The sequence below is a fragment of the Xenopus tropicalis genome, chromosome 5, assembly GCF_000004195.4.
Source record: "Xenopus tropicalis strain Nigerian chromosome 5, UCB_Xtro_10.0, whole genome shotgun sequence".
NCBI lineage: Eukaryota > Metazoa > Chordata > Amphibia > Anura > Pipidae > Xenopus > Xenopus tropicalis.
This window is the reverse complement of record NC_030681.2, coordinates 48,971,301-48,998,591: the sequence shown is the minus strand read 5'-3', so window position 1 is coordinate 48,998,591 and position 27,291 is coordinate 48,971,301. Positions and strand designations below refer to the sequence as shown.

Genomic DNA, 27,291 nt, shown 5'->3' with positions numbered 1-27,291 from the left:
GCCACATGGGGTTGGGGTGGGCGGCAGTCCTTTCACAATAAGGGCACATAGAACCAATGTTAAAAAGAAGAGAAGTGTGCCCCTCTATGATTGAGCCATAAGTAGGTGCCTACCCCTAGTTCCTAGTGCATGATTGTTTCTGGAGTGTGGGAGTTCTAGAGTGGGAGTAGAGTTCTAGAAATGTTAAAGTATATGAAAAATAGACTTTCATGTCAAAGTAAAAGCACAAAATAACCAATTGCTTTAATTTATATTACCTTTAATCTGACACTGCTAAATCATCAGTAGTGCAGGCAATTCTATTTCAAAGTCCCATAATTAGTTACATGTGTAACCAGAGGTTCCAACATTTGGTGAGTGAGTATCATGGCATAACCTACACCATGAACACAAAAGAACACTCAAAGCAACTTTGTAAAAATGTGATTGAAAAGCAGAATAAGGAGATGGATACAAAAAACGTTCAAGTCATTGAACATTCCTCCTAGTATAATTAAACTGGTCATTAAAAAATGGAAAGAGTATGGCGCAGTTGTAAATCTGCCAAGACCTGACCATCCAACAAAAGTGAGCAGGCATGCAAGAATTATACCAATGTGGGGCTGTCAAGAGACATATGAGAATGGTTCTTCACCAGCTACAACATTATTATTATTAAAGGAGAAGGAAAGGTAAAAACTAAGTAAGCTTTATCAGAAAGGTCTATGTAAATACAACCATAAGCACTCACTAAAAAGCTGCATTGAGTCCTCTATCAAAAGAAACACTGGATTTCTTGTCTCCTTTTTTTGTAAACATGTTCTTGGGTATCTGACTTCCTCTTGGGTGGCACTAATGTGGCAAATCTATTGGCAGTAAGTGCAAAAAAGGGAGCCAAAAAACTTGCATCACATCTTACCTACAATTTGCCAGAAGGCATGTTGGAGACTAAAGTCAACTAAAAAAACTGTTTGGTTCGGATAACACCAAAATTGAACTTTTTGGCCATCAGACTAAATGCTCTGTTTCTGGTGATGGCAGCGGCATCATGGTGTGGGAATGCTTCTCTGTAGCAGGCCCTTGAAGGCTTGTAAGGGCAAAAGAAATGCAGCAAAAAAGCAAAATCTGGAGGAAAACCTGACACAGTCCCAAGAAACCTGAGCCTTGAGAGAAGATTTGTCCTCAAGCAGGATAATGAGCCCCAGCATAAGGCCTCAACTACACAAGGGTACTAGTCAGAGATCTCAATACAATAGGAAATTTGTGGCTGACCACTTGCTATCCACATCAAGGAATGGCAAAAAAAATTGCAGTATTCAGATGTGCAAAGCTAAGACCTATCCTCACAGACACAAGGCTTTACTTGCTACCAAGGTTCATCTACTACATACTGGCAGGAGTGTACTCTTGTGCAATGTATTTTTTCATTGTAATTCATTTAAATCCCTTTTTAGAGATCTGTTTTGTTACTTTGACATAAAAGTCTATTCTATAAATATTAATATGTAACTAAAAGCTGAACTATTACTTTACAGAAACAGAAACAACTGTAAAACCAAGAGTACAATAAAAGTTTCCATTACAGAATACTCTATTGCAGTTTGTAACATTTTTAAGTATGTTAACAATCTAGATGTTTTTCTGTGTTTATGTTAATTGATTTTACCAGTATGTTAATTAAATTTGAGACAAGAGATACTCAGACATGCCGTAAATAAGGCCTTTATGAATGCAATATATTTTTATTTATTTTAGCCATCGTTTTTTAGAGAGAAAAAAAAAAAAGGCAGGAATAAGCCCTATCATATCTTAACCCCTTATTTGGGGAGTCCCAAAACACACACTCCCATGGACACTTACTGGCTCCAGTGTCATAGACGACTGGAGCTTTATGGAGGAGAAAAACAGGGTAAAACAGTGCTGAATGCAATGGAAGTTAGGAGTTCCATGGCAACATATGCCTATATGTTACCTTGGCACTCCTACCTTCCATTGCATTCAGCACTGTTCTACGCTTGGAAGCTGTGATCAAACACTTTTCTCCTCCAGGAAAGGTTAGGACAGGATGGGTTCAAGCAGATCCAGAAAACAGGCTAGAAGTCATGCAGCAGGCAAGCAGTTGGAATCCAAGCGGAGGTCACAAAGTAGGTTGCAGAGATGCAAGAAAAACAGCATAAGATCATATCCATAAGTATTAGTACTAGGAAACTAAGGCACTGAAACAAAGGACTAACTCAGAGTGCAAGACAAAGCAATGAGAAATATTTACAGACATAGAAAACATCTTAGTGGAAATTGCGCAGCTATCTACTGTGCGGTTCTAGACTGGGAAAGTTGTTTAACCATAGTGACAGCTCCATTTAAAAAAATAGAAAAAGGAAATAGAAAAAAACTTACCTCCAAATTCCTATATGCTACTGCTATATCAGTAGTATTTTATTTCACACCACCTTGCCCAACTTTATGGGGTATATATATTGTACCGAATTGTATGTGTGCATTTGTAAGTGTGGTGCCTCCCTGAATAAGTCATGGTGATTGCTAATACAGCAGAGAGATTCCCATATGAATCTATGTGAAGTAGCTATATGACCACAGAGGCAGCTGAGGAATTAAAATAATTCTGGTTTTCATGCTTGTCAGAGGAACATAAATCAAGCTAGCATGTCATTTTGTCCTTTACGAGACACTGTAATGAAAATGTTTGTGAAATGTTGTTTGCTGTAAGTATGTTATTATATGCTGTATAATGATATCAGTAGAATAGCAATGGACTAGTTTTGATAAACCTGTCAGTGCCGTTTCTAGATGTTAGAGACAATTCCTTCAGTCGATCCAGGAGCTCCAGTGTGACAAGCATCGACAAGGAATCGCGGGAAGCAATATCATCTCTGCACTTTTGTGAGACGTTCACCAGAAAACCTGACGTGTCAACATCCCCATGTTTATGGGTTGGAACAACGCTGGGAACTGTGTTAGTCATTGTACTAAACCTACCACCAGGGGGAGAGCAGAGACTTCTACAGCCAGTAATTGTATCTCCAAGCGGTAGGTTAAGTTAACAGTACTGCAATCAACACTGATAAAGTTTGGTCAGCAACGTCCATGTTTGGACATAATCAAATAAAATCAAATTCTGCACTGTATAATAAGTCCTTTTTAATTAAATCTCAGCTGTCAGTCATATTTTGCATTCCCTGCCTCAGGCAGCACAGCAATTACTTTCACTTTCCATTCAGCACTTTCTAGATGTCACTGCACTCTTCACATACCTCCTCCCTGTCTTTAATTGTGCAGCCTGTGCATGGATATGTGCATGAGGCCCTTTTTTCAAGTACTTACAATAGATTTTGGGATTATGCAAAGCTTTTAAAAGTGTTGCATTGACTTGCAGCAACATAAGAAAGAAGTGGTATTGTTTAAATTGCAAAGAAGAAAGACATTCTCATTATAAATTTCAAAGTAGAATTATGCTTCAATTCATAATAAATATCATGTAAATGAATAGAGGACTGACCAGAGCAGAGACACATTTCATGCAGGTGGCCTTAGTAAAAATTAAAAAAAAAAATATAATATATATATATATATTATATGTTAGCATAAAGTGTGTTGCATATTTCATCTTAAAGTACAGGTGTACTGTTCCATAATCACAAATGCTTTTATATATGTAGGTTTGACATTTTTGGTGTGTAATTCTCACAATTTTTTATTTTAAGGGACCATACTGAGGTTAAAGGGTGCAATCTTACGAATGTCATTTCTTGACACACTTGGAGCTTTAATTCCACCAGCATCTGAATCCTGGAGGGAACCAAACGTCCCCGAAGATAAGGATGATAAGGATCGATTGAAAAAACGGAGGCCAGTGTCTGTCTCACCCTCCTCCTCTCAGGAAATCAGTGAAAACCAATATGCAGTGATATGTTCTGAAAAGCAAGCAAAGGTGATCTCTTTGCCCTCCCAGAACTGCATTTATAAACTCAACATAACAGAGACTTCTTTTGTTCTACGAGGAGATATAGTGTCAATGAGTAATAGCACCTGCCTTGCATGTTTCTGTGCCAATGGACATATTATGACTTTTAGGTAAGGCTTTTTCTAATGCTGAAGGTATTGAATGAGATATGGTCAAGAAGAGAGAAAGATACTAAACAATGTCTGCCATACAGAGAAGACTTAATATATTTATTTCCCTGGGCTGCTTACAATATTTGATATCCAAATGTGTGGCTGAGCTAGGTAAAAATCCATTTGACAGTGTACACCATTTTGATACTTGAATAGCTTTGGTGTTTAGACTGCATTGGTGTAATACGTTTTTACAGTGATAGATTAGAGAGCTCATAATTTCAAATTCTATGTACAGATATAATGACATCTATACCTGCTCCTCAATAACTGAGCCTTGTGCCATAATACAGATTGATCCCACTGAATAAGGTACAGGGTACAGAGACTAAAGGAAGTCCTGGAATTAAAACTGACTTGAGGGGCTGTTACTTCCAGGACTTACTTTGTGTGTTGCAATTAATGAATCTCAGACTAGCGCCATTTATTGTGACAATTCAGAATTGAGAAAGCAAGTTGGATGACTGTTGAAACATCTTCAAGAAAAACACAGCAAGTCCTGTTGGTTTGACTTATTACTACAGAAAATTATAATATTGTTTGCGTTTTATTAAACATTCTCTACATTCACAGTTTTTTTTTTATAGTAGTGAGAGTTCCCCTTTAATTTAGTTCTGATCCCAACAGTCTGTGGATTACCTAGTATATTAGGGTTTTGTTTTTCTAAAAGGTGAACAGCAACGCAAAGGCTCCTTTTGTTAATCCATCTATAACAGACACAGGGGCAGCTTAATACATAGCATACTACATGCACTGCAGAAGGTGTGCAGTGTGGCTTTACACACCAATGGCACATGAGCAGATAAAACTGACCATTTTGGGCAACTTTTCCAATCCACCCATGGTTTAGTTGGCTGGCACGTGTCATAGGGTGTGAAGATAAATCACTCCCCCACTACACCTGCTTGTTTGGCAGATGTAGGCAATGTCTTATGCAATAACTGCAATGGGGAAATCTACTCAGTATATGTAGGAAATTGTGCATTGTTTTGCCCTGGTACAAATAAGTGTAATAAATGTTTCTTGGCTGAGAACATTGCTTCCACTTTAGAACCAGTAAATGAAGTTTCTTGAATGTATCATTCTCATTTACTAATATAGATACTAAATTGCACCACAGCAGTAACCCCCTGAAAGTAAAAGGTAATACATGTTTCTTGGCTGAGAACATTGCTTCCACCTTAGAATCAGCACATGGAGTTTCAGATCTTGAATGTATCATCTTTTCTCATTTACTAATACAGATACTAAATTGCACCACAGTAGTAACCCACGAAAGTAAACAGTCTGGTTGAATGCAATTTATCACCTTTAAATTGATCCGAATATGCATCTGTCAGAATTCCAGGACATCTATATAACCTCAGATAAATGACTGTTTTTCTTCAACTCAGTTAGGTTGCCACCAGAGGTCAATTTACCCATAAAATTCAGAATATAACTAGTCTGTGTTACAAATGAAGCATAGTTATGTGAAGATGTGTGTGTCATGAATATCATAGTTTCTGTGCCAAGCACTCTAGTGATTGCTGCTCCATTTGTAAATGAAGTATTATTTAAAAAAATAAATAAATAAAACACAAATAATAGTGAAGGAAGATTGTCTCAGAACAGCACTCTCTACATCATAATAAAAGTTAACTTACAGCCAGCATTTTATTGCCACTACTTTTCCAGAACAAAACTGTAGACAGGAATATATACCTGATGTATGGCAAACGGAGTGATGCTTGTAAAGTGGGTAGTTAGTGTCATAATGTAAGGTAAATATTTATTTCCCTTTTGCTTTTGGAATATTGATTGCAAATATAGACATCACATAATGTATATTTGTCTCACTGACGATTTTCTTTTTTCTTAAGTTTGCCAAGTTTAAGGCCGCTGTTGGATGTAAATTACTTGCCACTTACCAACATGCGGATAGCCCGAACATTCTGCTTCACAAACAATGGACAGGCATTGTATCTCGTCTCACCCACAGAAATACAGAGAATTACCTATAGTCAAGAAACCTGCGAGAACTTACAGGTATTATATAAACAGCGGGACTTTATTGTTTGGGTCCCTTATATAACAATAGCTAAATGATTTGGTGAATAACCCCACTTTAGGTTCTGTTCCTCACATAATATACTGTACAGCTTTATGTTTGCTTTAATTTAATGTATTTACTCCTTTATGGTATGACTTTTTTTTGTAAGGGCTGTGGTGTAAGTTAAGTGTTTTGATCACCGATGCTTGTCAAAAAAGGCTGACATTTCCCCTGCCTAGAACAGGTTATTCTCTGGCCACAAACTCGCTACCTATTCCATTATGATATGAGAATACCCCTCTACAAGATGTTATGGCAATGTGCAAAAGTTACATATTTTTTTCAGATAGCACTTAATGGTGTAGAGTTTTTCTAAAAATGTTATTGGGCAGATATTGGTGGATTCATAACAGTAATAATGTCACGGATTCTGGACAAATGTGATCTTGCTCCAATCTGGATGAATAAAAAGCATATAGCTCCCTGCATACACTACAAATACAAATTCATTATTAAGTCATTATCCCTTTATTGCACAACTATCCTGTACAATCCTAAAATGGATGACATGATATTTCTATGAGTAAGTCTCAAACGAGTCCGCAACGTTGGTACTTTAATAAAACTATTTTGCTCACATAAATACTATATATATATATATATATACTATTTATTAGACACACATAGGCCGCACAGTGTTTCATGAGGTTATAGTGGCTCCCTCTTCCTTAGGTGCAGCTTCTGTGGTAGCTATATCCATTGAAATATGCTTTCTATGTATGTCTACTAAATATAATCAGGTAGCATCTGCTTTAATCTAATTCTTGTTTTTTCATAAAGTACTACTTATCCAGAAAGTGCTGAATTAGAGGAAGGCCATCTCCCATAGACTTTTAGATAGATTATAAACATGATTTCTTTTCTCTATGTAATAATAAAACAGTACCTTGTACTGTATCCCAAGATATAAGGTATAATGTAGATATAAGGTATAGTGATCCCAATTACAGAAAGCTCTTTATCCTGAGCATTCTGGATAACAGGCTGCATACCTGTATTTATTTATAAGCCTGTGTGGTATAACTGAGCTAATGCATTCATATTCTGGGTGATTTTTTATCTAAAGTATCTAAAGACTTTTCTAGCAGTGATAAAAAGGGCAGCTGGGAAGTGAGTAGTGATTGTACAACTAACTGCCTGCTTTCTGTTGTAGGAAATGTTAGGAGAGCTCTTCACACCAGTGGAAACACCAGAAGCTCCTAACAGAGGGTTCTTCAAAGGCTTATTTGGTGGAGGGGCACAGTCACTTGACCGCGAGGATCTTTGTGAGTATTGGGCATTTTTGGCAAAGGCTTTTAACAAGGGAAACAAAGTTAAGAGTTCATTGAAACTCCATGTATTTACTAATATTTTCAGTAAAAGTTCATAACTGTCATAGCTGCTGCAATGTTATCCATTAAGTCCTAGCTTTTACTCTAAACTTATTTTTTCAGTTAACGAAACATATATTCTGTTGCATTTTAGCACATTTGTTGTCATTTCAGTGATTTTAGTAATCAAGTTTTCTTCTGTTCTATATGATAAAAACAGCAAATAGTTCATGTTTATCTTCTTTTATCCTTTAGTTGGAGAGACTGCATCTGGGAAACCCTCAAGAAGCCTTGCCCAGCACATCCCTGGGCCTGGGGGAATTGAGGGAGTTAAGGGAGCTGCATCAGGAGTTGTTGGAGAACTAGCTCGTGCCCGATGGGCCTTGGATGAAAGAGGGCAGAAAATAGGGGAGCTGGAGGAAAAAACAACTGCTATGCTTGCCAGTGCAGACTCCTTCTCAAAACATGCTCATGAGGTATGGCTTGCTCAGTGTTGCTCTTCATCACTGTGTCTTTGGCTTAGTTTGTGCTTCTCTTCTTACAACCAGTGCACTGCAATGTTGCCCGTACAACTTGTATTTCCATATAGGCTTGCTTGGTGTTGTACCATTCCTTTCAGCAGCTCTGTCCAACATATGTAACTAAGGATGCACCGAATCCACTATTTTTGGGTGTGGCCAAACTCTAAATCCTGCATGAAAGATTTGGCAGAACAACAAACTGAATCTAAATCCTTATTTGCATAAGCAACACTTAGGGGCACATTCATGAAAACGCGAGTTCGAATCTCAAAAGTGACAAATTCGGATTGGATACGAAAATTTCTGAAGATCGCAAATATCACAAAAATGCTTACGAAAAAATCATATTAGTCACAATAATATCGTATTGGCGATCCGAAAGTCTCAAAATTTTCATACCAAACGATTGTAAACAGCGGGAAAACCCTTTTCCGATTTTTGCACGCAAGCGTACGAAAAAGTCGTGTGGGCGTTGAAAAAGTTGCGCAAGACACGAAACATTTGGCGAATGAATGCTTCGAGTGTTCGTGTCTTAGTAAATCTGCCCCTAAGGGGCCACATACCTATGGGATCTGTTATACAGAAAACATTTATCCAGACAGATGTGAAAACCTGCAGTGCCTTTCCCGATAGTGCTGTAGTGTAGTGTTCAAAAAATATTTATTCTTAATTCCATTTTCCTCTGTAATAGAATAATGCTTTATATTTGGTGTTTAAATTCTAGCTTAAACCTGTTGTATGTTAGTGGCAAACAAATATTATTGGTGATTTATAATTGAGATGATTGAATTTTCACACAAACATTTTTTCTTCTTTTTTAGATGATGTTAAAGTATAAAGATAAGAAGTGGTATCAGTTCTGATGACAAAGATCCCAAACACATTGTTTTATGTACATCCAGAAGGAGAATTTAAACCAAGAGTGCATCAATTTTCTCTTCATTTCTTTCTGCAGGACAGTTGGGAACAGGGGTGAACGTTCATATTTGGTTACAATTTCCTAGCACAAATCGTATACTGTCTTACCTCAGTTTGTGGCTTTAACTGAGGAGCATTGCATTACAACACAAAAACTCGGCACTGAGTTATGATTTGCTGTGGCAGTGAGTAGAGAGCAGGCAACATATAAGAAAGTTGAAGGAAAACATTTAGAGGAAGAAAAAGGAAAAAAACCTTGCATTCCCTGGTTCAATGTTCAACATTCTTGAGGATTTTTTTTTTAACGGCTTTTGTTTTTCTGGATACTTGGATCTGAACATTGTGATTGGACCTCTAGTATTTCACCTCTGTTATTTCTGCTAGGAAAACTGCAATCATTTTCAGTTCTCAAACTTAGAAGCAAGACAGAAACCACACCGACGGCAAAAATACCAGAACAGTGATCTGCAAAGGGTATCCCATCATCACTTGCATAAGTGAAGAATTTCCCTTGAGATTTCATGTACGCTTTCCTATTGCTTTGTTCAGTTCAACACTTCATTGTGAAAGCCTCCAGCTAGTATTTGTGAACCTTATGCACTGACCCACACAAGTGCTCGTGGGGTTTACTGCATTTCTTTTGCAGCTATGGCTTTGGAAATACTGGCCATTGCATCTAAAAACATATACTTCCTAGAAATTCTCTCACCACCTTCATGATTTTCTTCAGCAAATGGGTTTATCAATAAATACTGTAGCTGCAGCATAGTGCAAATAAGCGAAGGTATAGGGTTAAGTGTCACAAGGGTACTGTAACTGTCGCAAGCAATCTGGCGAATAACAAATCATATTTTTCTGTATGAGATTTGTAACTGGCTGACCTTATTTTTGTCATGCATAAAAATAATTTATATTTTACTTTTAAAGTCATATGGCTCTGTATCAATTTACCAGGCTGCATATACTGAATGAGAAGAGATTACGATTCATGTCATTCCATGAAGACAAACTATTAAAGGGCAAAATAACCCTTTTATAAGTAGTACTTATCCATTTATTTTACCTCAGGATAGTTGAAGGGTTAAGCACATTTTGTGCACAGAACATTGTTCATATACCTTGATTTGCCTTTATAAACCTGAACGAAAGCTGCCATGTTGTTAATGTTCAAATGAGGCATTCACTATAGAGCTCAGTAGCGTGGCATCATTTAATGGGCTGTATGTTTGCCACTGTTCCATTAAAGTCTTGGCTCTACCTCTCCCAAGATAAGCAAAACAGCTCATCTCATTCATATGTACAAATAAAAATACGCAGAATAGGAATATTCTGTGCTCATGATAATCTGCCTTTCACCTTAAAGGAAATAGAGAATAGACCTGGGTTTATAAGTACCGCTTGTTTCCAGGCGTGAGTTCCAGACGTGAGTCTCCAAGTACACCCAGTAATATATTTAGGATTCGCTCATGTGTGATGAGGACAATGAATAAATCAAAATGTCATAGAATTCATTGGTTAATCATTTTGTGATCATGTGACTGTAAAATTGCACTCTTATGGACACAAGGACTAACCTTTGTAGACCTAATGATAATTCTGCATGTTAGATATTCTGTTTCGAACACTCATCCTCTGCTCACTACCCAGACAGATTTGGTCCCATTATGCTAGATGTATTTTGTACATCTATATGAAATTCTTTACTAGGCAGTATATATGTTCCAAGCTTTATTCGTTATAAGCCAATTTTTTCATTAAGGCAGATGTTGCTTACAGTCTTTTCTGCTGAGCATATACCAAGTTAAATTCAGTTCAAATTTGCTTTTTGTATGTGGGGGTTGGGTTTGAATCACACTTTCATTAGCGCTTATATTACAAAGAAGCCACGTCTGGATAAATTGACATTTCCTTCATAGAATTTCTTCATTTTAGGTGGATGGCACATTCCCTTTTAATGCATTTAACTGCCTTTATTTCTGTTTGCTTTTGCCTTTATCGCCTCAAAAGCCATCAAGCAGGTTAGCATTTCTCCCTTTCTTCCTGCCATATGTTATTGTCATGTCCCATTTGCTGGTGTCCCCATTAAGTTTGGTAATGGTTCATTTCTTTTTAAGTGCCTATTATTATTGATAAGGACTGAGGTGAAATTTGTAATTACTGCAACATTTTACATTTGTAGTTGCATGTACTATTACAGTGTTATTATTTTCACGCATGCGGTTCTAAAGATATATTTTTCTATTCCTTTAAACCTTTAGAAACAGTATCCAAGTCCCGTGATCCTTTTAGCACATTTTCTTATAATCAGCCTCACATTGTAGATGTTACCATGTTTCTCAGAATAAGAATGAGATCTATTTCTTTCTACATTATGGAAATCAGCACACATGTCTGCCAGTGGATTTGCTGACTTATAGCTCCCAGTATCCTTTGTCAGACCATGTGAGTGAAGAGCCAGGCATTGGGGGTCTTGGTTTTGTGTCCTAGTGCGATGTCTATTGCCAGCGAATAGCAAGAGGTAGGGACATAGCCTCTGTTAGTGTCTGTTTTGATGGATGGAGAACAATAGCCTAGGTTAGCAGCAATGAGAGGACTTCAAAGCCACTGTACATGCACTCCACTAGTTTAATGACCCATTTTCAAGTAAATGTGGAAATAAGCGGTTCTGAACAATAAGCAGATATCTGAAAATACTCGCTAGTACTTTTTACATTTGTTGGGACCATTTTCAGAAATGTTACGCATCAAAACCCCTATTTATAAAGCTGCATAAAACAAAGAGTGTAGAAATACACCACACATATCAGTGGCGCAGGCACCTGTGTCTAAAATCTGGTGAATTTTTAAAGCTGTGTATAGATTTTAGGCAACTACCAAGCATAAAATTTTGGCAATAAAAGAAGTGGACACTTGAAAAATACTGTGCAACAAAAGAAATCATATACTATCCCTATTGTTCCTTAACCGCATATTACACAGCTTCTCACCAACTGTTTTTTTCCCATTGACTTGTGTAACCATAGTTTACACAATTTCTGTTGTGGGGTCAAATAATGGTGTTAATTATGGTGTAAAAAATACACACGGTGACTATTTTCTTTTAATTGATGATTTTAGTAAACCTGATGCTCACTGTATATTTTGCACCACCTTTTTGTCATGTCTTTTTAAACAGGCTTATAAATATGCCCTGTTAGTGTCTCACCTGCCAAAATCTGCCCATTGGCCTCTTAGGCATAAGCTGCACAAAATGTCACATTTTAAGATAGATCTAATCCCCTTGACTATGTTTAAAAATCAATGGACTATACATGTGCCCATAGGAGAGCCATATTAATGTAGAGGTATGGGATTTATTATCCAGAAATGGAATACATATGCTCATATACCCATATGCTATATTTTAATCAAATAATTAACATTTTTTAAAATTGGTCCCTTTTTCTCTCTAGTAATAATATACTTGGTGATAACTAAGCTGCATGAATCCATATGGGTGGCAAAACAGTCCTTTTGGGTTTATTACGTCTAAATTATTTTTTCAGTGGATTTACCAAATGGAGCTTCAAATTACGGAAAGACTCCTTATCCAGAAAACCTTAGGTCCCAAGCATTCTGGATAACATGTCCCATACCTGTATTACTTTTCTTCGATCCTCATTTCAAATATGAAAGACAACTGTGATTATTTAAGGGGTTGTTCAACAGTATGATATAGAGAGTTATATTCTGAGACAGTTTGCAATTGGTGTTCATTTTTTATTAATTGTGTTTTTTGAATTATTTAGCTTTATATGTAGCAGCTCTCCTGCCTGAAATTTTAACAGCTTTTTGATTTCTAGTGTCCAAATTACCCTAGCAACCAGGCCTTGATTTGATAAGAGACTGGAAAATGAATAGTAGAGGGCCTGAATAGAAAGGTAAGAAATAAAAAGTAACATTAACAATAAAATTGCAGTCTCACAGACCCCCATTTGAGAGCTGGAAAAAGGCAGAAAAAGAAAGCAAATAATTAAAAAACTATAAAAGAAGAAAAAATGAAGATCAATGAAAAAGTTTCTTAGAATTAGCCATTCTATAATATACCTTCTGCATGCCTCACATTTCAGTATTTATTCTTTGTGACTGCATATTTTACACAGGAGACAAAATACACTGATAAAAAAAGTCAATATGAAAAAAATATAATAAAATCAAGTTTACACTGGAATACTGCTGAAGCTTTTGCATTAAACCACAGCACAACCTTGCAGCATTAACCACAAATCCTTACTGGGGACTCTGCAGACTATATTCTATGCAGACTATATTCTAGTACACCAGATTCATATTCTATATGAAAGCATTTTTTATTAGTGTTAAATTGGCACAGAACATGCAGTGCATCTTCTATACAATAGATAAGGGAAAAGGGAGACACTCAATAGTAATACACAGTAACCATGGGGCAAAACCATCCAAGACTCTTATTTGCCAGATTTTGTTTCAGACTATTTTGTGTTGTATCGGCACAAATATGCACACTAACAATACAACCTTTTACTCTGTATTATGCAAAATTGTCAATTTCAGGCTTATTTAGCCACACAATTAATGTAATGTACAAAATGCAAGTATGACATAAGTGGGAAACCACACCACCTGCAAAATAAATAAACTATATCATTTAATGTAGCACAAACATTTTATTTTCATATTATAATATTATTTTCTCCATGCAAAAAAGTTGTTTAATATAAAAAAAAAAATTGAATATGAACTTATTACAGTTATAGCACCTAATTATTTACATGTAGGTCTTTTTAGTTTAGTGATTCCAAATTTCAGGGTCCACCAAGGTGTCCCCTAACTGCTCAAATGGCCCCCGCATTACATTTCATATTGGTGATGTGCAATATTAGTAGCTATTAATAAAGCAAAAATACAGTTTTGTTCAGCTGTCATGGAGAGGCCCAACTGAGCAGAGAAAGGCCACTTGCTGGGCGTGACTTATGTTACAGAATTGCCACGGAGAGAAGGTTCTAACTTTACTTTAGTCTGGCAGACTTTTATAGAGGAACTCAAAAAGAAAGAGAAATCATTTCTATCATGTTATACAGCAGATCAGAAGAAAAAAAAGAGACTTTGCACTTAGTTGGGACACAAAGCTACAGAGACAGATGTGATATCTGTGATGGCTACATATATAGAAATATTTACAAGGGACCACAATGTTTACTTTGTAAATATTTCTATATATTTAGCCATCACAGGTATCACATTTATGCCACACTTTTTTTTTGTTTTCATTTTATTATGGACGTACTTAAAGATGCAGTTTTTTTCACAAAACAGGCCCTAATCTGCAAATCCCCTTGTATTATGACAATCGATTGTATCACTCCAGCAAAGATATGGGAAAACGCCCCAGCGGCACTTTTTAATCATATTACCCAACAGTGTTTAGTGTTTATTTGTGTTGTAACGCGCTTTTCAATACCTGGCAAATCCGAAGTCATAATCTATATGGGCAGAAATCTCTCCTAACCAATGACCTTTTGCAAAGAGAATCTGCGTTTGTGATTATATTCCCTACCATAAGGGAGCTGAGATATCACATGGAATATACTAGCTGGGACGTATAGCCATTTATACGCACCCCTATCATTCTCAATTCTAGATTTTGCAAGAAGTGAAAGAATGAGAGGATGTTTAACTGCTGATGATATTAGAAGATGTATAGATGAAATGTATGCAGCTGTTCTCACATTCCAACCTGAGATCTGAACAAATAGTTTTGAGCGGTGCATCCAGAAAATCAAGCACAATATTTTTACACTTTTTAAACCGCTCTTCGAGTAGAATGGTAAATTGATAAATGATAATTAGTAAAAAGTGGCTTTATTAATATTTTAATAGAAATCTAGAATTAAAATAGAATAGACATTGATGCTTTCAAAAGAGAAGAATGGCATTTTTCCCTTTTGCTATTAAATTGGCTCTGCCTCCATACGCAGCCTATCTAACTCCTATTGGCAGTAATATTGTTGGAAATGCATCAGATTCATTAGAAAATGTATTCAGTACAGATTCATTCACTGATTTTTTTTTTTTTTGCTAAATCTGTAATTTAATTTATAAATAGCAACGTTGCCAATAACTGCCTTATATTTGTGTTTGTGATTCGCAAAAAAAAAACCTGTTTTGTTGTTATTTGATGGGTTGAAATATAGTATGGGCTTGAATATGTCTTTAATTTTTATTAAGTTATCATATTAATTATTGTTTTAATTTAATATTATGTGCCAAAATGTTTACTTTGTACTTTTGGTGTCATCCCAGTGCTAAAGAAGATCAGGGAACTTCTAATTAGTGCCTCCAATTGGTTAGGCACCCAAGCCCCCCCCCCACACACTGATTGTAGTTACGCACTTGCTACCTTGGGCTGGCTCTCCTCTTCTTCAAAATAAACCCCATGCTGCCAGCATGTTCCATTGTCCCAAACACCCTCTGCACCCCCAGGTGAGTGCATGCACAGTATAGACCTTGTATGCTGATTTCTGTTCTGCGCCCAGCTCCAGTTGGCACATTGGATGCCTGGGAAATGGAACAAGATGGCAGCAAGGCTATCCTCATATATTACCACAGTTTGGTGCATTTGAAGAACAGGAACTCCAGCTTTGGGTAGGGAAGCGACTAGAATCATTGTTGGGTGCTTAACAACTTGGCACCTCCACCAGGGATTTTTATCTTTTCTTCTCCTTTAAAAAACATTTCTTGATAAAAGGAGGCCTTAAAAGCCTATCTATCACTATCTCCATCTACAGCAAAGATCACTGCAAGGAGGGCACGGGTTCACTCCATATGCAGTTGTCCTTTCCAATCCAAATTATAACACTTTGCAGGCTGCAGCAACATTATCCCCAAGCCCAGCAGTGTGTTTTTAGAAATAATGTGAACTCCAAGCACTGGTACAGTGTCACTTTGGGGGATATGATAGGGACACCAACTTGTGAGCTCAGGAATGCTACTCCAGCACATTGGAGCCCATTGCTGTGAACTGACAGTGCTGAGAGAGCACCACATACAAACGCCAGTAGAGAAAAAGCGGCTTTTAAAACCTGCTTTTCTCCAAAAACAACACAAGCAAATAGTGAAAGTATTTAGGGGAGCATTTTCTTTATATTTTATACCAGCATTTATCTGTGCAAGAACAGTGTTTTTGATCACTAGTTTGTTTTGGCTGACTTATCAGCTTATGCTCGAAAGATGTTTAAAACCCTCACGTGTTTGGTGCCTTTGAGAACTGTTAGATATCTAAGATGGAGCCAGACAGTATTTTTTGTTGCAGATATGTATATTAAACTCCATAGGAGAAAATGCTGTGTGCCCAAGTATATACAGTACTTCTCATTCTTCTAAGAGTTTGGGTGCTTTGTATTGTGTATTGAATCTGATAAGAATCTGATCAAAGTCTGTCCCTGTATGTGTCCTGCATGTTCTTGCTTTTACTTGCTGCCGGTTTGGTTTTGCTTTTTCACTCCTGTCTATCTTGGCTTCCTGGCATCTCAGCCCCAGTCTGGCCCCTGTTCTCCTGGCCACTTAGTGTAAAATCTAATATAACAAAATGTATTTGTAAGCCATTCACTTATGTACATGCACACAGTATTGATGGTGGTGCACAAGACAAATGATGGTGCGCACAGAGAATTTTATAGGAAAACACATTCATTTTGTATTTGGACCCATTCCTGCACACAGCTTTTACAAAGTCTGCTCAAAAGATAATTTTGGCACGCATGGCCAAAAGCAAATTAGAGGGAACATTGCCTGTTGAGTATATCACAGGCAACCCCCTGCTGGTTCTGCTTGGATTGAATTAAAAATGGAAAGAACATAAACTTCATCCACTGAGTGCTGCCTTATATATTTTTGTGCCACACCAGCACCTCCTCATACAAGATCACATCAGATGCTTGCATCTGTTTCATCTTTACTGGGGCTATATTGGTTTGAATTGGTTCTTAGAATGACCTGAATTCCAAACACCCTGTACTATAAATGTAATTAGTAGTGTTTGGGGTATATATTAATTTAACGTGGTGACTTTTTCTGCGTCTTGTACCCAGGATATGCTTTTTTTTGTTTCACTTTTTTTTTTTATTATGTTGCCGCTATGAATTCAGTAACCAGTTAACCAGTTTCTTGATGTTTATGGATTATATCGTTTTTTTTTTGTTTTTTTTACCCCTCCCCGTGTGTTATATGACCTATTAGTCCATGAGCCAAATGTCTGATTTAGAATTGAAATGTTCATCCTGTTGGGTGAACTCGATTATCCAGAGAGGACAGTCTTTGACCCAGTGGAGTCACAGGACTGCATGCCAAAAATGCCATGAAGGTGGTAGAGATGCACCGAATCCACAATTTTTGGGTTCAGCCAAATCCCAAATTGGGGGGGGGGGGGGGGGGTTAGGTCATTTAAAGGATTTGCATTCGGTTTGGCCAGGCACTTGGATTCAGCCAAATCTAAATCCTGACAAAAAAGGCTGAATCCTGAACCGAATGCTGGATTCGGTGCACCCCTAGAAGGTGGTCTCTGCCAAACGTGTGAGACAAGACTTTGACTTAACACTTGCAAATGATTATTCCTGCTGCTACTGGTATAGCTAGAGCTCTTCTTGATATCTCCACCAATGACTTGTGAATGTTGAGTTATTTTTTGTTTGTTTTTTAATATATAAAATCCCTGGGGCTAAAATACTATTAGATGTAATGATCTGATGCCAATTGTCTCTGTATTTATTTTTCATGTATGTGTTACTTTTTATTTTCTATAAATGTAAACCAAAAATAGAGATGATAATTTTAAATAAATATATAAAGAGATATAATTTATTAGTTAGGACTGCATTAAACTTTATGCAAAGGTTCATCTTTTGTAATTAATACATCATCACATATTGAAGCCACTGTCTCCTTGTATACAGATGCATTGAGTGGTTCTGACAAATTGTCTTTCTGTGTATTTTTGGAATGGTTTGGGCCCCACCATCCTCTGGAACTAAAAAGATTACTATGTCAGCTTTATGATCCAATGCAAAGCCTTTATCTTAATGTGATTAGTATTTTTAAATTGTAGTATATCTCCCTAGGGATTGGAATTGGTTAGGCACCTCTCAGTAACTGGAAACACCAACCTGCTACCCTTGGTCGCTGCTCCTCCTCTGGCCTTGGGTTCTTTCTACAGTGAGCACAGCTTCATCTTCTTGCCTGGGTCTTCTTCAGTTGCCACAGGGGATGCATGGACACAGGCAAGAAGATGACAAATGTGCTTTCTGCAGAAAGTACCCTGAGCTGGGGTAGGAAGTTAATAATTAGGGTAGCAGTGGGGGGACAAATTGGCACCCAACAATAATTTTTAGTTTTGTTTTACTTTATGAGAAAAATTGGCAAAAGGACATGTAAACCCCTAACACAAAAATGTTTTTATCAGTGAACAGCCTCTTTAAAGTTTTTAAATACCTGCCAATCCTGTTGTTCAAAGGTTAACAGTAAGGCTGCTGTATCCCCTTAATTACTTAGGATTTCTTCTCCTCCTCTAATTCACTCAGACCCCTCCCTTAGGAACTGACTTTGGCTCACCGAGCATACTCATCTTATCAACTCAGGTTACAAAACAAACCTTCCAGTCTAGCAGCCAATGAAGAGATAGCATTGCTTGTTTCCATAGAAACTCTGCTCTAGCTGTGCGCTCTGCTGAAGAAACATAATTTTTTCCTAACCTCCTGTCCTGAGCTTCACCATTATAGGGTTCAATCCAAGCAGGACTTTTTATCTCAGTAAATTCTGCCTGTGTAAGCCTGCATTCTCCATTGCATGAACTTTACTGCACACATATGCTGTTTGCAGACGTAAATGTCACGATTTTACACAAGATGTGTGATAGGGAAAATGGCAACTGGGTTACCATTTGTTTTTGGAAAATGTAATGGTGCTGGCGAAAGGAGGGGATATATGCAATACAAATGGTGTGGTTTGGGTGGGGGAGATGTGCCCAACTTATATACATGGTAGGAATATATAGGGTTTACATGTCCTTTAAAGGGTTCACTATCCTCCTTTGTACTCAGTTGAGGGCAGTAATAATGCTAGCATAGTTTTACAGTATCTCTGTATAGAAAATACACTACAGGGCTGCTGCTGCTAATGCAATGCCTGTAGTATAGAATATGGGTCCTTTTTAGCTGGCGATGGCAGTTCTTGTAGATCACTCTTGATATATTTGGCTACCTCTTGACCTATTTTATGGCACCAAATAATGATCCCCTATCCAATCAATATCTAATTGATGCTTATTCAGACATTGATTGGTATGTGCAGAAATATTTTCACTATTCATGGCCCACATTCAGACTGTGGTCAATGGCTTTGTACAAATCTTCTATGTAATTCGAGGAATTCGACATATTGGCCCATGACAGAGGTGGTTAGATCTGACAAACATTTGCTGAATTTGGCCGACAAAGCAGATACTTTTACAAATATAAGAAGAAAATTAATTTATGTACGATGATGAATATTTTATTGGAATAAAGTGCGTAATTGAAAAATGTTTCTGTGAGAGCTATTTTAGGGGATTAATATGATGATCATAACACAAAATGTATTAGTGCTCCAATTCAGACCAACAAAAGCTTTAAGATTAGATGTTGCTTAATATTTTGGTTTGTTTCTGTGTCTCATCCCAGAGCTGGAGCACATTCATTGTGGGTAAATGGCTTCATGCAAAATAATGTCTCATTATATAGAGTACAGATATGTCTGCAAGAACAGGGAAACATGAAAGTATTGATTCCTGTCTTTGTGGCCAACCTTGTTTTTTAAGACAAAAATGATGAATATAACATACATATCACTTTGAGAGATGAAAAGTTGCAGTATTTTTATTTCCTATATTTCTTATACAAAAAGGTTTATTTTTAGTTGAAATTTATTAAAATACTATTGAACAACTGATAATATGCTGTCGTGCAAAGTGAGAAAAAATAGTTGAGTAGTTATAGATAATGTCATTGTGGGTCGCAGCGTTGCTCAGCATTTACTGTTCTGTCTTTGGGCTTCACTTTATGTCATGAATTTTTGTTTCATTTTTTGTCTTGAAAAATGATAATTCCGTTTAGTTTGCATAGGAAGATCCTCTTAAAAGGACTGGTAAAACATAACACTGGAGTAGAAGTTGTCCCTATCCAGTACATAAATAATTACTGTGATATTTTTCGTCTTTTGTAGTATAGTATTTGCACATTTAAGGGCTGATTTATCAGTCATTGGTGCATTTCACCAAGCTATAAGTAACAGCTACTGCTTGCTCAAACATTTTTTAGTCTAATAAATAACTGTCTGTTGTCAGGGCTGTGCCGAAAGGCAAGGGGCCCAAGGGAAGCCCTAGATCCCTCAAACACCCAGCTAACTCCCCCTATCACCACTGAGCATAAATCCCGCCACTCAATCAGCCGCCTGCTAGAATTACAGTTACAGAAAGCTGAACTAGAAGTAGGTAGGCAGGATAGGTGTGTCTATGAAACCCCTGAACTGTGGCGCCCTAGGTCTCTTCTACGTACCCCTAGGTCCAGCCCTGCATCCTTTTTCCCTGCACACTGTTTGCATCAAGCTTATAGCTTTATAGTTGCTGCCACCCCCTTAAGCAGAATGGCTTTCAACTGCACATTTAAATAAATGTAATGAAATAAGTAATAGCTTAAAGGAACAAAAGTGGTATAAAGGTGATACCTTTATTGGCTAATTAAGATAACCATAGCAAGCTTTCAAAACATTTTAGTTCCTTTTTCAAGAAAAAAAAAAGGAACTAAAATGTTCTGAAAGCTTGCTATGGTTATCTTAGTTAGCCAATATAGGTATCATACCACTTTTGTTATTTTTTATTTCAAAAGGGTTACCCTGTAAACATTTTTGACTGGCTAACACGGTACATCACCTTTTCCTGCATCTTAAAGGAACAGTAACACCAAAAAATGAAAGAGCTTTAAAGTAATAAAAATATAATGCACTGTTGCCCTGCACTGGTAAAACTGGTGTGTTTGCTACAGTAACGCTACTATAATTTATATAATAAGCTGCTGTGTAGCCACGGGGGCAGCCATTCAAGCTGGAAAAAAGGAGAAAAGGCACAGGTTATATAGCCGATAACAGATAAGCTCTGTAGAATACAATAGTGTTTTATCTGTTATCTGCTATGTGCCTTTTCTCCTTTGAATGGCTGCCTTCATGGCTACATAGCAGCTTATTTATATAAATTATAGTAGACTTTCTGAAGTAAACATACAATTTCTACCAGTGCAGGGCAGCAGCACATTATATTTTAGTTACTTTTATACACTTTCATTTTTTGGTGTTACTGTTCCTTTAAATAAATGTGCCCTTACTGTTAGGAACATTTTCCTGCTAGGAAGGCTTTGTCAAATTGTTAAAAAATTTAAAAAAATGAAACTGCTAGTAATCTTGAAGGATTAAATAAGTTGGCCCCATAGCTCCTATGCTTCGAGGAGGTTATATGACAACACATGTCACTTAGGGACAAACACATCCCGCCCACTGGTCTTCAGTTGGACATGTCTGCTTTAGGTGAAAGATGTCCATCAGGAGGCCCAGGGGTTGTACATAGACCACCAAGAGATTATCAAGGCCATAGGCTGGTTCAGGGGTTTCACTGGCTTCCGTCCATGATGTTATCTTTTTAAAATACTCTGGTCCATGAACCTAGGGATCTCGGATAAGCAACTCACTATTGGAAAAAGCTTGACAACCCCTGATAATATCTATTTATTAACTAAATAATAAGTAAAAAGGAAGCATTTTTAAATGAGAGACAATGGTTTCTGTAACTGGGGAAAAATTTTAAGACAACTGGAGAATAGTGTACAAAAAAATCACAACAAAAATGACCGATAATTATAATTTTCAAATAGTTTTTTTAATATTTAGAAAATGTATTCTTTTGCCGTGGATAAAATAGCAGGCACATCAAGGCTTGGAATCTGATTTTCCATATGTTAATAAATAGGCCCCTAAATGTGTAGTTTTATTTGTTCAAAATGCTAAAGCAAGTAGGCCGAAGTACTTTTTGTCACCTTGACCCACCTTAAAGAACATTGTGTTGTAAGAAGTAAAAGTCTTTACTTTTGCCAAAACATACTTTGGGTAAGTGCTTTAGGTGCTGATTAAAGTTATTTGGGCTTGTTTACAGTGAGCAGAGGCAGAAGAGAAGAGGAACATTAAGGTGCACAAATTGTTCCCACTGGTGCCTGTATCATACACCTACCACTGTCTGTGCTCCATCTTTGTGCCCTCCCACAGATTCCTCAGCATTCCTGGCTTGCATGTTCTGATTGGCAGGCAAGTTGGCGATGTGCCTTGGGAATGCCCATGTGTCTCCCACTGTGCCACATACGGAGGGCGAGGCAAAGCTCTTTGCTTTCCATTTTGGAAGGGAAAAGGATTCTGCCCCTTCTTAATAAGTGAGATATTTTTATGGAAGGTTCTATTTCCTGTCATTCAATGATGTTTTTAGTTTTATTTCAGTAGAAACATTCCTGTTTAGTGATGGGTATTCCAGATATGCCCCCGGGATCAGAACCAGTGTCTCGCTGAGAAGCAGAATCAAACACTGTTTATCTAAAAAGACTCATTAATACATGCGACACTGCTGCTAGGAGATACCTGTGATACAACAATAGATATTGATACAACAATAGAATCATGAGAAATGTAAATTGTACAGTTAATTGAAATTTCTTCTTATATGACAAAAAATACCACTTTATGTTAAAAAATGTATTTGTTTTAAATGGTATTGTAATTACATGGAAAAATTAGGTGATGACAGTTAGTCAAATGGTCCTGTATATTAAATTAACATATTTGGCAGGCAGTTTTGCCTAGCTACTTTGATTTCTTTGCCTAACCCCCTATGTCTGGCTACTGATCCCATTGCTGGATACCTCATATTCTTCAATGAAATGCCAGTGAGTCATGATGTATTTGGCATCATAATGGAGTACAGTAAAATGGCCTGTGATTAGTCCATAAATTAAACTAGTATGTTAAGTAAAAGAAAGTCGATGCTGAGGCATCACGGAACCTTGATGATAAGTTATTGGCCAATTGCAACAGTGGCATCTATAATATGTCTTATCCATTGTAAAAGGGAAAACATGTCTTTGGTACCCACAAATACACTAGTGCCAAGTTTCTATCCCCTGGACAAATTCACAAATTGCATATGGTTTTCATAAAATAGAACAGTGGGTAATACAATTACACATAAACACAGGTTTAAATGAGCTGGTGATGAAAAAGTCTAATATTGTATTCAGAATGTGACAATCATGCTGATGATCTATACTTCAAGCTTACCTGTGGAACTTCCACTTCTTATACTGGTTATTTTATCATGCGCTTATACCAAGGATTATAAAGGTGCATTTTGTGGATAGTTTGACTTTGTTTTTTTCTAAATCTGTTGTACACAAATGTGATTATTAATTGGCAAAATGAGATAACTGGTTATAACTCTACCCTGTGGTAACCAAAGAATATTAACTTTACAGTGGCTAACTGGGAAAACATAATGTGTAATACAGAGGCTGGCTCGTCAGAGAACCTCAGAGCTACAAATGCCAGAATCTCACTGTTTGAATGTTGTGTGTTGGTGGAAGTGGTTTAGTAACATCTGGATGTCTGTAGGTTTTCCCATCCCTGTTTTACATTTTATTTTCCTAAAGAAAGAAAAAATCTTCACAAAGATAAGAAAAAATAGAGAATTGTTGAAGGTCTCTCAAAATGTAGGTTTCGGTATTTCCTAAATGAAATGAATTTAGCTTTCCCACTTTCTCGCAATTTTTTCTTATTAAGAAAGGGTCCTTCATGCTCCAGCAACAATTTCACTGCCACTGAATAGTTGTAATGAGTAAAACTGGGTAATTCTGTCATTAACTATTATATCGTAGGGCCCCAGAACTTGCTCCAAAGCACAGGAACACTAGACACAATAGTTGACAATGGAAAATCTGGTCAATTTAGTGATTTTTTTTTCACCATAAATTTTGTGACAAAAAAATGTTGTCCTTTCTACTCAGCTCTGCTTTGTGCTCAGTCAGATTTAATTGCATTATTTTCACATTCATTTATTTTTATTAGTAGATTAACTCTGCCACTCAATCTTCTAATATTGTCTGGGATTCTTAAATTCCAAAGAAATCGTATGCTTTCATGCCGCTATCCACATTTGTGTCAAAAATCATCTACGTGAGGGGGTGTATGTTGCCAACACTTCCAAATTCTTAGCCATATATATACGAAAGAAATGGATGCTGCTGGATTTTCCTATAGCTTTATTTTTTTTTAATGGATGTATATGTCATGAGCTTTTGTTACCATCACAGAAAATGTGTTATTTCATTTAGCAAAACCCGTGTTTTCTCATAATGGAAACTAAGGAATCCATATTGCCGGTTTCATTCCTTTATTTTTTTGTATCTTTATTGTATGTCCTGTACATTTCTGGGCATTACCGAGTCTGCGCATGTAAATAAGCGGTTATCTGTAACTAGAACGCAATGTATTGAGGGCACATGTTTAAAAAAAAAAAATCAAATAAAAATAATTTATTGGTTTCTAATGCATTATCTCTGGGACGCTATGTAACCGAGTGGCAAATATTGAGTGGACAAGTTGCTTTTAAGATGGCTGCTCACACCTTGTCTCTGGTTGCTGGCACAAAGACTTATGATATGGAACCACGATTTACCACCTGTTTATTTCATTGCTAGGAAATCATTTATTTATTTTTTTAATTGAAGTGGCCTCTAATGTGTTTGCTTGACTCGCTACCCATGAATCGCACATTGATGGCAATTACTTTCTTTCAACTCTTTGGTTTATTTTTTTAATTTTTGAAATCACAGCTTGTGTCTTTACCAGATGTAGATTTTGTAGATAACTAGGCACTCCTTATTCTAGCTTAACGGTTTTAAAATTGTGTGCCATTTTCTTTTTCTGTGGATGTGTGATTTTATCTGCTGCCTCAAAGTTATACAAAGACTCTGTACATAGATATTAACTGTGAAATGGATCAAAAGTGTAATAAAAAGTTGAAAAACTGTGTATTTTGATCATCAAAAGGGAACTGATCTTTATTAGCTAATAATGCACCATATTCTTGTTTTAAACCCAAAATATCACGAGGCTTCTTTTTTACATAAATAATCGGCATTTGGTTAGTTAATGGCGCACTGGATGTCACAGAAAAAAAAATTGAGAAGCATATTTATCAAAAAGGACATAAAGATGTTATTTATTAATTAGAAAAAAAAACGCAAAAACATTGATTGTGTGCCTATTTATAAAAAAAACCTCAAGTCTTAAAAATTCCTTCATAAAAAGCATTAAAAAAAAAACAACTCGAGTGCAGGAAATAACATTCTATCCATCATTTTCAACAAATCTGCCAAATTTTAAATTCAACTCAAAGACAGATAAGTATCTAGTAGAATTAAGTCTAAAACAATTGGATTTTTCCGAGTTTTTTGGAAAATGTTTCACCACTCATCCAAGTGGCTCCAAGAATTCCCGGCATTCTACATATTGCCTAGAAATGATATTATTCTTCCACAGGAAACTAACACATTCAGGTTCAAGTTCTTACCACTCACCAAACTCTGTGTTGGTTTTCTGTGGAAGAATAATACTATTTTCAGGTAATATGTAGGAAATAATCTAGCAATTGTCCAATTGGCTTGAAGTATATATATTCTGTATATAGAATATATTTATTTTCTCTATGCACAAACTAATTGTTCATTAACTAGATTAAAAATTACGATTTCACCCAATAAATAATAGGATACCAGAATTTTCTTCTGGATACATCAAGTTGTGATCCATCTAAAGGTCCCCATACACGTAAAGATCCGCTGGCCAGCCGAGGTCGCCAAGCAAGTGGATCTACTCCCGATATCCCCACCTACGGGTGCGTGATATCGGGGGAATTTAGGCTAATTCGGTCGTTTGGCCCTGGGACTGGAATAGGGGCAGTCGGTTCGGGGACTGCATCAACGAGCCAATCGATATGTGCCCGATTTCAGGCCAAATATGAGTCGGGCAGGCCCCTCGTTTCCCCTACGCGGACCGATAAGCTGCTGAATCGGTCCAAGGGACCGATATCAGCAGCTACAATCTGCAGATTTACTAATCCACGAATTCGAATCACAAATGGGAAAAATCCAGATTGGAAACGAAAATTTCGGAAGATCGCAAATATCCTGAAAATGCATATGAAAAAATCGTATTAAGATAATATCGTATTGGCGATCTGAAAGTCACGAAATTTTCGTACTGACCATTGTAAACAGCGGCAGAGCGCGAAAAAATCGGCGAGAATACGCTTGGAGCGTTCGTATGAAGGCTCCGAGCGTTCGTGTCTTAGTGAATCTCCCCCTTAGACTTGACATTACAAGGATGACATTTGTGTGAGAACCTTTATTATAAACCTCATGCTGTTCTACATACCGTGTAAATATGCATGCATATCTTGGACGTGATTTAAAGGGGACCTGTCACCCAAACTTAAAAAGCTGTACAATTAAAGTCCTTTTAAAATTAAACATGAAACCCAAATTCCTTTTTTATTTAACACACCCAAACCTATTATAAAGGCATTTAAAAATCCCAGCTGTCAATCATATTTTGCCTGCCTCTACGCTATTCAGCACTAGATGTCACTCCATTTCTCACTTTTCCACTCCCTCACCATCTAATTGTGTAGCCACTGCATGGGCATAGGCATCTGGTCCCCCATTCTGGCACATAAACAAGATTTTGGGATGATACAAAGCTTGTCTTCATAACAGTGTCCACAAAATGGTGCCTGCCTGCTTGCTTTGATTGAGTAATTCCAAAATTGAAGGAAACTAGATTTAAATTGTTTATATAGAGAAAGTCAAGTTTACTCTGCTCAACTAACATGATAGATATAAATTTGGGATTATTTCCCAGGGTGATCCCATTTAACAGTGAAAATATTCAGTAAAATTAAATCAATTAATGTCCAGATATCCATAGATCTAAAGCATGTTGTAGCTGTATGTTACAAATCTATCCGCCCTTTTCCAAGAACATTCCAAACAGAAGAAAAATAAATGCATTTATCAATAAGGCAGATGTGGGTGAAACTTGCTTTGCATAGACGGAAAGTTTAACTGCTCTAAAAGAAATATCTATACAGAGCAAGATAAGCATCGTGTAGTAAATAGATAATGTAATAGTAATACAGGCACCA

The 27,291-nt window shown here is 36.9% G+C and overlaps 1 protein-coding gene across 5 annotated transcripts in view; it reads left to right on the top strand.

Annotated features, from left to right (window-relative positions):
* stxbp5 (syntaxin binding protein 5 (tomosyn)) overlaps positions 1 to 9,988 on the top strand; it is a 181,510-nt gene extending 171,522 nt beyond the window's left edge. For 3 of the 5 annotated variants that reach the window (XM_012963785.3, XM_012963784.3, XM_004914657.4), the window contains 6 exons: positions 2,776 to 3,027; positions 3,702 to 4,071; positions 5,976 to 6,141; positions 7,359 to 7,470; positions 7,771 to 7,991; positions 8,858 to 9,988. In XM_012963785.3, the coding sequence (XP_012819239.1) occupies positions 2,776 to 3,027; positions 3,702 to 4,071; positions 5,976 to 6,141; positions 7,359 to 7,470; positions 7,771 to 7,991; positions 8,858 to 8,899 (1,163 nt within the window). In that variant the 3' untranslated portion in view covers positions 8,900 to 9,988. The remainder of the gene's footprint in view (positions 1 to 2,775; positions 3,028 to 3,701; positions 4,072 to 5,975; positions 6,142 to 7,358; positions 7,471 to 7,770; positions 7,992 to 8,857) is intronic. The other 2 variants (XM_002936370.5, XM_002936371.5) reach the window with 1 other exon arrangement.
* The last annotated feature ends 17,303 nt before the right edge of the window (positions 9,989 to 27,291 follow it).